Here is a 12104-nt window from a genome sequence, read left to right on the forward strand (position 1 = left end):
CTTAAGGGCAGTATATAAATCGAATGTTATTATTATTATTATCAGCAACTGGACATCCTTTCCGCTTTAATCCAGTCCCATCATTAAGAACAGCACTAGTCGTATTCATTCTCTGCTCTTCCCTAGTAGCCAACTTAGTGCCTTCTGATTTGGTGTCCTGTTTTCCAGCACTATATTTTCTTTTGATTTGGGTTGTCTTATCATAGGCTTTTCAAGGTAAGAGATTATCAGAACTGGTTTACCATTGCTTTCTTCTGTGTAGCACTAACCAGGGTTAGCTGAAGTAATACTGCAGTTGTCTGTGAAAGATCTTTCGCCAGTGTCACCTTCCACTACTGCAACTGACTAGTAGCTATCCTTCAAGGATTCGTCCGCCCCCATCACCACTGGAACTGTCAATTTTCTTCTGCTAATATGACCATTGATTCACGAAGGGCATGGATGCATCTTAGTCTGGCGTCTCAGACTACCTGGAGTGACTCCGCTAGGCGTTTAGACTGCACTCCTGACGGTATTGCTCTCAGCTTCACTCAAACCCTGTCACCACGTTAAGGTGTGTATCCAAGAGGAGGTAATGTGGATTATGCTATGTAAATCAATCCAATCAACAGGATGATACATCGAATAACCAAGTAATAGGATTAGGAACTACAGAAATTTTGAAACAGAGCTATTGTCTGAACAAAGTACAGGTATTAAACAGCATGTCAAACAATGCAAAAACATGGTATTACATCAATAATACACTCAGGATTGTATGGGAAGTTTGTATACAGGGAAACATGGATGTCATGAAGGCAACCGTTAGGTTTATGAACACTTGGGCATGGAAGAGGGAAGGGGAAGGCTTTGTACTGGAAGAAATGGCTGTAGGCAAACTACAAGTATTTCCAGTGGCTTGGGGGTATCAGAATGTGCCAGCAGAGTTTTGAGGTAACTTTGGAAGCCAGATAGTCTTGAGAGGCTCCATGTGGAACATGTGTTTCTTGACAGACTTGAACAGTTGGTTGAGAATCACCCTCAAGACTCTGTTTTGCTTTGAAACAATAAGAAATAAGAATAAATGTCATACAACGTTTGCAACTATGGCACTGACTTTCATGTCTAGGATATGACCGATAGCTTGGAGAACCAGATTGTGGCTGGCCATCTAAACCTCTAAAAGTGAACAAATCTGTCTTGAGGTACACTCCGGCAGCTTTCCTTGGTCGTTTGAACTACCTACTTGTCTGTACATGCAGCCTTCCAACCTTGTTGGAAGTGCTGTAACTGACTTCCCACCAGCAAGAAGGGGGAGTCATCTGTGATGAAGAAAATACTCAATAGTGGAGGTTGCAAGTCAAGACTGTAATCTGGAGGGCTGTTGTGATGGTCTAAAGCCTCTTTGTCTATAACAAGACTAAAAGAACGGGAGGAACTGTTATCTGTTATTGAGGGTCACTTTACAATGCAGAGTGTATTTGTCTCTTTTTGTCTCTTATCTCCACTCCAACACTCTGAAGAGCACTTCTCCAAACAGTTTCTTGAAGGGGAATACCAGACTATCATAAATGCTGGATTTACATTCCAGCAAAAAAGCTGCAGGTGTTATCTAGTTGTCAGGGACCTGGAAAAGAACCGGACTATGTCCATGCTGGATCTGAGATGGTCAGAGGCTGACATTCTGTGCAAAACAACAAGCTGCATCATGACACTTAAGGAAGCTCCTGTGTAACTTGGGAGGAGCGGGGAAGCATACTGCAAAGTATTTTTCCAACTCAGAACAAATGTCCTGGCTTCTGAATCCTTAATGGCCATGCCTTTGTCTCTATAAGACTTTTAAAGGGCTGCCTCCAGGTTTCTGTCCCTTTGACTGTTATGGGAAGCGTCCTCACTGTTTAGAACTCCGGCCCCTAAAATTAGTGCAGCTAGGTGACTAAGTGCTTTCACTCCTTGTTTGCAGCATAGGCATTTAGATGGCCAGCAAGGCTTCTTTGAGAATCCACTTTCACACTAGGATGTCTTTTCTTCCTATAAATTCATTACAAAAAGGTATCTTTTTCTTTCAACACAAACATTCTTTAAAAAAGAAACTTTCCAAGGTGCTGAATGAAGTTTATCAATTAAAATCACAGTTGAAACCCTTTGATTCCAAGCACTTTAAACAATATACCAAAATAGCCCTTCCTCCCTTGCTGTTTTCCCTGACCCAGGGTTCTTCTCCCAGACCAGCTACGTAGCTGGTCAGACAGACCTCTTCCTTCTAACACCCTGACCTTCTCCATGATGTCCTCGGCTTGGCCCTTCTCCCCACACAAAGCCTGCAACAGTTTCTTACTCAGCTTCTTACTTATTGCTCCCCTTCCTTCTCCCCCCTACCCAATCAACATTCAACATTTGTGTCTTGTTTTGTGTATAATGGTATGCCGTGCATTAAAACGGGTGAGTTTTTTGGATTGTTGTCCAAGTCTGTAAGTCTAGTTCTACTGCATTGTTAATTGGAGGTCTCTGCAGTCCAATCATTTTATACTCTGGAATCTGCTTTGAGCCTCAGTGAGGAAGGCAGGCTATAAATGAAGTAAATAAATCAATAAAGCAAATAAATAAAATAACGCGTTTTGAAAGAACCCATTACATTCTTATTTGAAAGGAGGCTGCCTCTGGATGGAAGTCTCAAGGAGGGGGGGAAACATTCGCTGGAGATGAGACCTTTAGAAAAAGCAACTGTGCTCTCTTTTTGGAAGTGTGTCTTTCAACATCTGCAGAAGAGTCTTCCCCCAGACAGAAGATAGCTAAAGCTTTTGTAATTAGAGATTCTGGGGTTGGAAAAGCCTGCAAAAAGGAGTGATTAGAGGAAGGAACTTCATCCTCTCCACTTGGTCTTTTTTCGGTCTGATGTCAGTTTTAGGAATTCTCAGTTTCCTCCACAACAGGATATTTTGATGTATTTTATAGTGCACTGCTCACCATGCCACAATAAAATGGAGTCTGAGCATTACTTAACTGGTTCAGCATGGCCCGCTGACCCAGTCAGAACCCTGACTAATGCCAGGTACCAAGACACACCCAACAGTCTCTTTATTTTCCTGACCTATTCCAGAGAAATATTAATGTCATAAAGTAAAGACAGACTACCTTAGATCTCTGCACAGTGGATGTTCCCGAGTCGCTTTTTGCCTCCTAAAAAGAGAGAAAGAAGAAGGGTAGAACAGTAATGAGAGCTGCTCTGTAAAACCTATGCAATGCCTTGCCTTGAGGAGTAATGTTGAAGAGACAGAGATGGGGACTAGGCAGCATTACAAGACTTCAAGTTCTGCTACTGCTGCTTGATGTCCAAACATTTTATATTGAACTCTGATTTCTGATTTACTCTCTGGTTCATTAAGTAATTTTTGATCTCAGAACTGCTACATGTTAGTTTTCAGAATATCTCTGAAGGGAGTTTCAGGTGGGTAGCCGTGCTGGCCTGCAATTGAAGAGCAAGATCCGAGTCCAACAGCACCTTAAAACTCCTAGGGAGCTTTGACTCTTGAAAGCTCATGTCTTGGAAATCTCCTTGGTCTTTAAGATGCTACTGGACCTGGATCTTGCTCTTTCTCTAAAGGAAGAGTTCTTCTAAAACTGGAGGGAGGCATATCTACACAATATGAAACCTGTTAAATTTTACATAAATTCCCCCAAAGCATCCTACAATGTGTAGAATTTCTGAGGGTATTGATTGACATAAATACAATTCACTGGATTTCTTAGCTGAGACGAGGCTTGCATGCTCTCGGTTACAGGTTTTTTAGAAGTGCTGAGGCATTTTCTTTCTCTCCCCTGACTCTCTTCCCAGATATATCAACAATACATTAAATTTGCAATCTGATTTCAATACATACATGAGTGGAGGTTGTACTGGCTGGACCCTTGGCTTGGAACATGGCTTTTTATTTTTCCTCACACAAGTTTCTAGGTTCAGTCTGTTAGCCAATTCTTCTGTCTGGGTACAGATTAGGCTGGATCTCTCAATCCCTGGAAAAAGCAGCAACAGAAGAAAAACATAATCCTTCACAGGACAGATGATAACCTGAGATTTTAATCTCTTCAGACCTCCTGAACCGGGGGTCATGTTAAATTTCTTCCTCTCTCTGCTCGGCACCAGTTCAACTATCGGCTCATTGATCTCCCTCCAAGCTTTCCTTTCTGTGCTTTGTGCCTTGCAAATAGAATTCTACTCTGCCTCCTTGCCATGTCAAGCCATGTCTCCGTTCTCCTTCAAGTACTTCTTTCAAATGCTGCTGAAGCATCCCATCTAGTTTGACCTTGCCTTCACTGCCTCTTTCTAGCCCTTACCCTTCTGCTGCTCGCTAGTCCATGCCAGACACAGTCCTACCTGCAAGGACTTCAGAAGAGGGAGGCAAGCCAAGACCCCTTTCTCTGCCACCTGGGTTGCTTACTGTATAGTTTTTTCTCCAAAAAATTTCAGGCTGCTTGAGAAATGGCTCTGATTCATTTCCGCTCCCCTCTGCGGTTGGTTTGTTATTTCCTGCTCTCTTTACTGAACTGTGAAGCTCAAGCTTTGCAACCTCTTGCAATCTGACAACCAAACCAAGGTCCACAACACAGCAGGGCATACAATATTGTCACTATAATCAAAGCTTCCTGGAATAGCTACATTGTAGCAGGTGGTATACAAAAAATAAGAGGCAGTGCAGTGATATCCTTTAAAGAGGATAATCAACATTCAAAATGCAGGATTCAAGCTTTCAAGTTCTAAAGAACTTTTCCTCAAACTGGTGGTTCAAGAAAAAAAACATTAAATGAAAAACAGCCATTTTTAAGAATAGACTCTATAATGAACTGTGGGCCCAGAAGCCACATGTTCATTATGATTTCCCATTTTGCCAGGGTTGCATGTCTAAGCCGCATGCGCACACACACCCTTGTGCAACGAGGTGCTATCCAGAGAATCAGAGGGGATAGGGGTAGTAACTTGGACTCTTGTCAGTTACGGGAAAATTATCAAAACAGGTTGGTGGCAGCAAGTACTTAGCTTAGGTAAATTATGAGCATACTGTTTAAAGGAGCAAAAGAATAAAAATTATATTCCTTTGATTAAGGATGAGAAGAATATAATATATACTGCTACTACTCAAATAAATTTAGTTTCAAAAGTTTTATTCTAAATTGTACAGGAAAGTCAAAGAACTCTTAGAAAAAGATTTGTAATAATTTATTTCACCTTGATCTTCCATCTTTAGATATTACTCAGCTATAGCTTCTTGCTGAATCTTTGCATATGGATGAAATTAAGGCTGTGATAATGAATATGAGCACTGGCAAATCTCCTGGATCAGATAGGTTGCCTACTGAATAGTATAAAACCTTTTCAGAGTTTCTAATTCCAAAATTATATAAATTGTACAATGAGATTTTTAAAACCAGGAAACTGGAAACATTACTACAGGATGTATATATTCTATATGGTCTTTGACCATAAGAAATAAAAATGAAATGAGTGACTTCAAAGCCTGGCAAAGACCATACTCAATGTGCAAATTTTTGACCCTTTTTTGATGAATGTAGATGCTAAGATATTAACTGTTATTCTTGCTAAGACTTCAGAAGGTTATTACAACTTTGGTACATGTAGACCTAATAGGATTTATATAAGGTAGGCATGGTTCTAACAATCTTAGGTTGGTAGATGGTGTAATTGCACTAAACAGAGATCAGATCAAATTATTCTTTCACTCAGCACTGAAAAGGGTTTTGACAAAATATACTGGACATTTATTTTTGCTACACTGACTAAATTTGGCTCGCCTCACAAATTTCTGAAATGGATTAGAATTCTTTATTCATCCCCCAGAGGTAGAGTACAGATGGATGGCTTATTTTCTGCGCCTTTTCCTCTTGAGAGGGGTACTCTTATTTATGTTTGTCCTCTTATTTATGTTTATAACCTCTAGCTCGTACCATTAGACAAAAACAATAATATACATGGCTTTGTACATAACTCCTTGAAATTTAAAATTATTTTATATGCAGATGATCTATCTATCTATCTATCTATCTATCTATCTATCTATCTATCTATCTATCTATCTATCTATCTATCTATCTATCTATCTATCTATCTATCTATCTATCTATCTATCTAATAATAATTATTATTTCAGTCTTCCATTCCTGTATTAATGAGCTTGATTAATAATTTTGGTTATTTGTCTGGCTGTTCAATTAATTGGACAAAATCAGAGTTGATGCCATTGAGAGACAACGTATCATGGAATGTATTTGCTGATGGATATTTTTGATGGTGCCCAGATGCCATTACTTATCTTGGAATGTTAATTCCTAGAGATATTACGTATATTAGTATGCTAAACTTGACATACTGAACTTTAGCAAGCTGATTGCCGATAGGCCACTCTAAACCTGTCATTATGGAGTAATGTTCCAAGCTGATTCGGGCCCGATCCAGGCTGTTTCAGGCCTGTTTTGGTCATTTTGGGCCAGTTTTGGCGCAATTTGGGCCTGAAATGGCCAGGATCAGGCTGCTGCTGGGCTGCGGAGTGCTCTCTCACATGGCAGCAGTGTGTTCCAGGCTGATCTGGGCACAAATCGGGCCCCCTGTGGAGTGCAGGAGCACTTCCAACGTGGCCATGGACTGTGCGATGATGTCACTTTCTGTAAGTGATGTCATCACGTTGTCCCAGGAGTGCACACGCACACATGGTACCCAGTGAATTTCACCACCTCTTTCCCCAGAAAAAAAGCCCTGGCAGCCAGTATTTTGTATTGGTTAGAGTGCTGGACTAGGATTTGGGGGATTCAACATTCAAATCCCCACTGAGATTTCTAGTGCAATTACGAGAGCCAATGTGGTCTAGTGGTTACAGTGTTGGACAAGAACTAGGATCTGGGAAACCCAGGTTTGAATCCCCACTCTGCCAAGGATGACCTTGGACCAGTTAACCACTTTTAGCCTAAACGATTTCACAGCATAGTTGTGAGTATAAAATGGAGGAGAGGAAAACAATTTAAGCCTCTCTGGGTCCCTATGGGGGAGAAAGACTGGGTGTAAATGAAAATAATAATAATAAATAAGAAGGATGTATGGACTGTCAGCAGAACACATTTGTTCTTGGATACCTCTACTAACTGTGAACATGAAAAAAATCTATCTCATGATGGAGCTTGACTTTCAAAAGCTTATATCCTGGAAATCTGGTTGGTCTTTAAGGTGCTATTAGACTCAAACCTTGCTTTTCCATTGCAGAGAAAAACAGTTATCCAACTGAAATGGATAAATCTGACCCTTAGCAGGCAGCACAAGCCTACACCACGTCAGCATAGTGAGAAAGAAGAACTGCTTTCTGTAGGGGCTCATAATAAAGTGCTGGTGAGGCCTAGTACTGGTGAAGGTAATCAGCTACAAGGGAAGGACTGGATTGTTTGAACCCAACATCATTCATCTAGGCTTGTTATTCAATAGAACCTAGTTTCAAGCTGAGCCAAAAGGGGAGTTCTGGGTTAGAGCACTTAATGTGAACAACTAAGAAGTACAACTCACAAAGAACCAGTCTTTAGGGGCAGTCTCCAAGACAACTGGTGCCTCTTCAAGATGTGGATGTTAAGAGCTATGCAGGAACTAGGTCGGGAAGTGAACTAGGTATTGATTTGACATAAGGAGCAGGAGAAGGTACTACTAAGTAGCAACTGGAACAGAAATATGCATGTTCTCATACGATGGTGAAGAACTCAGGAGATATGATAAAGTGCTAAAGTCGAGGTGTGTGCCAGTGAAGTAATCTCCGTATCAAATCCTTTAACCATATCAGGCTGCTATAAAAAAAAGTTTATTCATATGTAGCTCACTTCTTCAGATACTTCACTTTTGTATCTCAAGAAAGTGAGCTATGGCTCACAAAAGTTCATACCCTACCACAAATTTTGTTAGTCTTACAGGTGCTACTGGACACTTGCTATTTTTTACTGCTACAGACAAATACAGCTACTCATCTTGATTCCCCAATAGTCATTGTAAATAAATGCAACAGAGATTTGAGGATCCGTGTTGACTACAAAAGAGTAAACAGATGAACAGTCCAGGATAGCTATCCGCTGCCAAACATAGCAGATACATTGGATAAAATGTCTGTAGCAAAGTATTTAGTAGTTTTTATCTGGATAGCAACAAATTCAAGTGGCTCTGGAAGGCAAGGAAAGAAAGGCTTTGTTCTCTTTCAGTATTGCAGATAGTCTCTTGTGCTTATGAATTCCTCAAGCACCTTTCAAGAGTTGCTGATGACCTTACTAGAATGCTGAAAAGACATCCTCTCCTACCTAGGCCGATTCCAGATGGGCAGAAATCGCGTTTCTTTAGCGGTTATATTCGCTTACCGGCCATCCGTTTCGTTTCGCGTTGCAGCGTTTGGTCCCATCGTGTTCCGTGTAGTCCCGTGTAGTCTCGCTCCCGGCTGCTCGCACGGGCAACTGCAGTCGCCGGGCATTGGTTGCTTTTTTCCCGTCACAGTTGACGTCGGGGGCCCTCGTTGGCCCGTGTTTTTTTTTTATTTTTTTTTGTTACGTATTTTGCGCAGCTGCGCAATTGCGCAGCTTTGCGACCACGCTACGTCAACTGGCTGGCGATTGGCCGGTCAACTCGACCCGCGAAGTTCTTAGGAAGAGTATTGGTTGCCGATTCTCTTCTGGATTCTCTATCATTGTCTTAGTGCGTCGTGAGCAGTAGAAGCTGACATGGCGCCCGAGAGAGAAATTTTTCTCATGATGGCTCAGCTGGTGATTCTCCTGCTCCAGAGCTCGACGGCGCTGTGCCAAGCGCATCTGTGGCACATCATGCGGAGAAGAAGGGCTGCCACACTACTTTTCCATTGTGGCAACCCGGCCAGAACCGCTCGAAGGGCCGCTTTGCGAAGATATCGGCTTCACCAGCGGTGGTATGCACTTGCGCACATTAGAGAACCGCGGGACTGTTGGGTCTATCCCCGCAGCTGGGACTGGTGGGAGCGCATAGTGTTGCGTGTTTGGGACGACCAACATTGGATCCAGTGCTTCAGAATGAGCAGGGGGACCTTCATGGAGCTTGTGGGTGTGCTTCGACCAACCTTGGAACGGCAGAGTACCAACATGCGTGAGCCCGTCTCCGTGGAGAAGAGGGTGGCCGTGGCAGTATGGTGCCTTGCCACTGGAGCATGTTACCGCGTCGCGGGGGACAACTTCGGTTTGGGGTTATCGACTGTTTCGGACGCTGTGCTGGAGGTCTGCTTCGCCATTGAGAAGGAGCTGCTCTCTAAGCTGGTTTGCCTTGGGGAGGAGGTCGGAAAGGTGAGTGTCATTGCCAAGTAGACTGTTCCCTAATGAAATCTTTTTTATTTATATCTGCATTTGCGCACTAGCGATATTTAGAATTTCGAGCCATCGCAACAATGATTGGCCAGTCCACGACCGCAGTGATTTTTTGTGTGTGTGTGGTTTGGTCATGTCGTGCGTGGCCGACTCGGGGTCTAGACTGATCCTCTTTTCCTTGCGTTTCAGATCATGGACGGGTATTCCGCGCTGGGGTTCCCCCACTGTGTCGGGGCGATAGATGGAACTCACATTCGCATCGGTCAGCCCCGGGGGAGGCCGGACCAATATGGAAATCGCAAGAACTTCTCTTCCATCTTGCTCCAGGGGACAGTTGACCACACCGGACGTTTTGTGGACGCGGAGGTGGGCTGGAGTGGCAAGAATCACGATGCCTTTGTCTTCCGCAACTCGGCCATCTGTGCGGCAATGGACACTGGCGTTTTTGTCCCTGGAAATCCGACCCTGACTGTGAACGGTGTATCTGTGCCACCACTGATGATCACTGACGGTGCGTATCCAATGCGGCGATGGCTTATGAAACCTTATGGGAAATTCGCAATCACGCAACAGCAGAAGTACTTTGACCGGTGTCTGGCACGGGCCAGGAATAAGGTGGAATGCAGTTTCGGTCGTCTGAAGGGACGCTGGCAATGTCTCCTGCATCGCCTGAGGGCCAGAGAGGAGAACGTGGTGACAATTGTGACTGCATGCGTGATCCTGCACAATTTGTGTGAGGCCAAAGGCCATGGCGTGCTGGGTTCATTGCGGGATCCCACGCCTTTGACAATGCCCGGCGATGGTCTGGAGTTCGGGGAGAACGACCGGGGAGTGTTGGAGGAGGGGAAGGAGGTCCGTGATGCGATGGCGGCATTCATGTATGCAAGGGACAGGCGGTGATGCTCTGGTTTTCCTTGTGGGCCCCGGGAATGCGTGACCAGCAACGGTATCTTTTGCAATGCAGACTCTTTGGTGACAATAAAGATTTGATTTATGAAATGATGGTGGCCTCGCAGTTATTACCAGTGACCAACTGAGTGTGTGTGGGCAGCGGCATTCTGGGGTTTGAAGGGGACCCCGTTGCGGGGATCGTTTCTGAAGCGGGAAAAGGGGGGGCATTTCATCCATCTCTCGCAATTGTATTATTCGCACAGACCAGGGGGTAAGCGGTCTCGTTTGGTGTTGTTAAGCGTGCGGGAGAATATTTGCGGCTCCTGCGACTTTTGAGTTCAGAGGAGTGATGGGCGGCCGTATATTGTGGGGCTGTTGGGCTGACGCATTTGCGCAGATACGAAAATGTGGTCAATGCCAGCGGCACGTTTCGACCCCGCTATATGTCTGAACAAAGTTTCAGCATTGGCGAAGGGTGTTCTACCCCCCCCCATCGCAGGATGGAGAGTGTCGATTGCATGATGTGTGGGTTGGTCGAACGGTAATGTGAGACAACCAAATGTTAACCTTAAAAGAGTGTGTATGGGTTATGCAGGGATGGCCGTGTGCCGCCTGATTTTCGCCACTTCGATCATCCACAAAATGGCGCCGGATCATTTCCGCTCCCCGTGAGATGGCGGCATTCGATCTCCGCATAATAACCCCCCCCCCCGCCCATGGCCTAGAGGGCGATCCGGTGCCTGCACGATATCTTTGTTTTCTGTATGGCGTTATCGGACAAAAAGCAGTTTTGGGATAAAAGGATGTGGTCGAATTGTGCACGGTTGGCTGTGCTACTATATGTTCGCCGGTGCGAAAAGGTGCAAAATGAGAGCCAGTACTTCTGCAAACCCTAAAATGGCCGCTCTCAACTGTCCAATCGCAGGCCTCCTAGCAAAAACCAGTTTGAATTTCGGGCATGCTCAGTCGCGTTCCCGCGCATTTACGCAGCCCCGCAAAAGCCAGAGCAAAAATGGCGGCGATCAAGGGGCGCTTCTGGAAAGACCGGGAGGTTGAGGCGCTCCTTGACCTACTTCTGGAGAGTGGCAAGGCGGCTCGCATCATGTGCAGCAGCCACCTTCCCACAAAAAGCCTCTTCTCCAGGGTCGCCAGACAGCTTGGCGCGAGGGGTTACCCTCGATCCGCAGACCAATGCCGCTCAAAATTCAAGCGGATCAAGGCGGACTTTTTCGGGGCCCTGGAACACTGGCAGGGGATCCCTCGGATGACTGCGCGGCCGCCCTACTTTGCGCAGATGCGGCGCCTTTGGGAGCAGGCAGGCCGGCCGAGTTGGGAGGACCGGAGACACGCCGGTAAGCAAGAAGTGGAGGCGTGCAAGGCCTGGGGAAAGGAGAGGCTTGTGTGGCTGTGCGTATCATCGCGCTCGCGAGATGTCACCAACCCCTCCCGACATCCACGAAGGCACGAGCCTATCTCACAACGGGTCTCCATAAGATGGTGCCACCACCCACCCCCTTTTGGCAGTGTTTCCCATGGGTGAAAACAGACAGGCTGGTGTGGCTGGGAGTGGCATGTTGGATGCACACTGCACCCAGACTTCAAGGTGTGTTGCTACACCTGTCATCCCACCCCACCCCTAGGCTGAAACTGGTCCCTGTTCGAGGGGCCATTTCATGGACTGCTGAACATGCTGGTTTCAGCCCACCATGTTACCACTGTTCCCAGGAAGTCACGCGAGACGGGGCTCTCTGGCCAGGGGTGGCATCTGGCAAGAGAACTGCCCCGACCTTCGAAGCCACATCCCCATGAAAAGAATATTGGGTTGTATCCAGCCACTTCCAGCCCCCTTCCCTCAGTCTCACCCATTTCCCTTACAT

At 45.2% G+C, this 12104-nt stretch overlaps 1 protein-coding gene across 3 annotated transcripts in view; it reads right to left on the reverse strand.

Annotated features, from left to right (window-relative positions):
* The window catches only part of LIMD2 (LIM domain containing 2), a 35530-nt gene that overhangs the window by 9596 nt on the left and 13830 nt on the right, over positions 1-12104 (reverse strand). For 2 of the 3 annotated variants that reach the window (XR_008597938.1, XM_054992457.1), the window contains exons 2-3: positions 3861-3993; positions 3115-3159 (exon numbers count right to left, since the gene is read on the reverse strand). Coding sequence is in view for 2 of the 3 variants with exons in the window: in XM_054992457.1 (XP_054848432.1) it covers positions 3115-3159; positions 3861-3902 (87 nt within the window). In the remaining variant the exon portion in view is untranslated. Of the gene's footprint in view, positions 1-3114; positions 3160-3860; positions 3994-4354; positions 4416-12104 lie in introns of those variants that run through there. The other variant, XM_054992458.1, reaches the window with a different exon arrangement.

This window comes from Eublepharis macularius, chromosome 12 (genome assembly GCF_028583425.1).
Source record: "Eublepharis macularius isolate TG4126 chromosome 12, MPM_Emac_v1.0, whole genome shotgun sequence".
NCBI classification, from domain to species: Eukaryota; Metazoa; Chordata; class Lepidosauria; order Squamata; family Eublepharidae; genus Eublepharis; species Eublepharis macularius.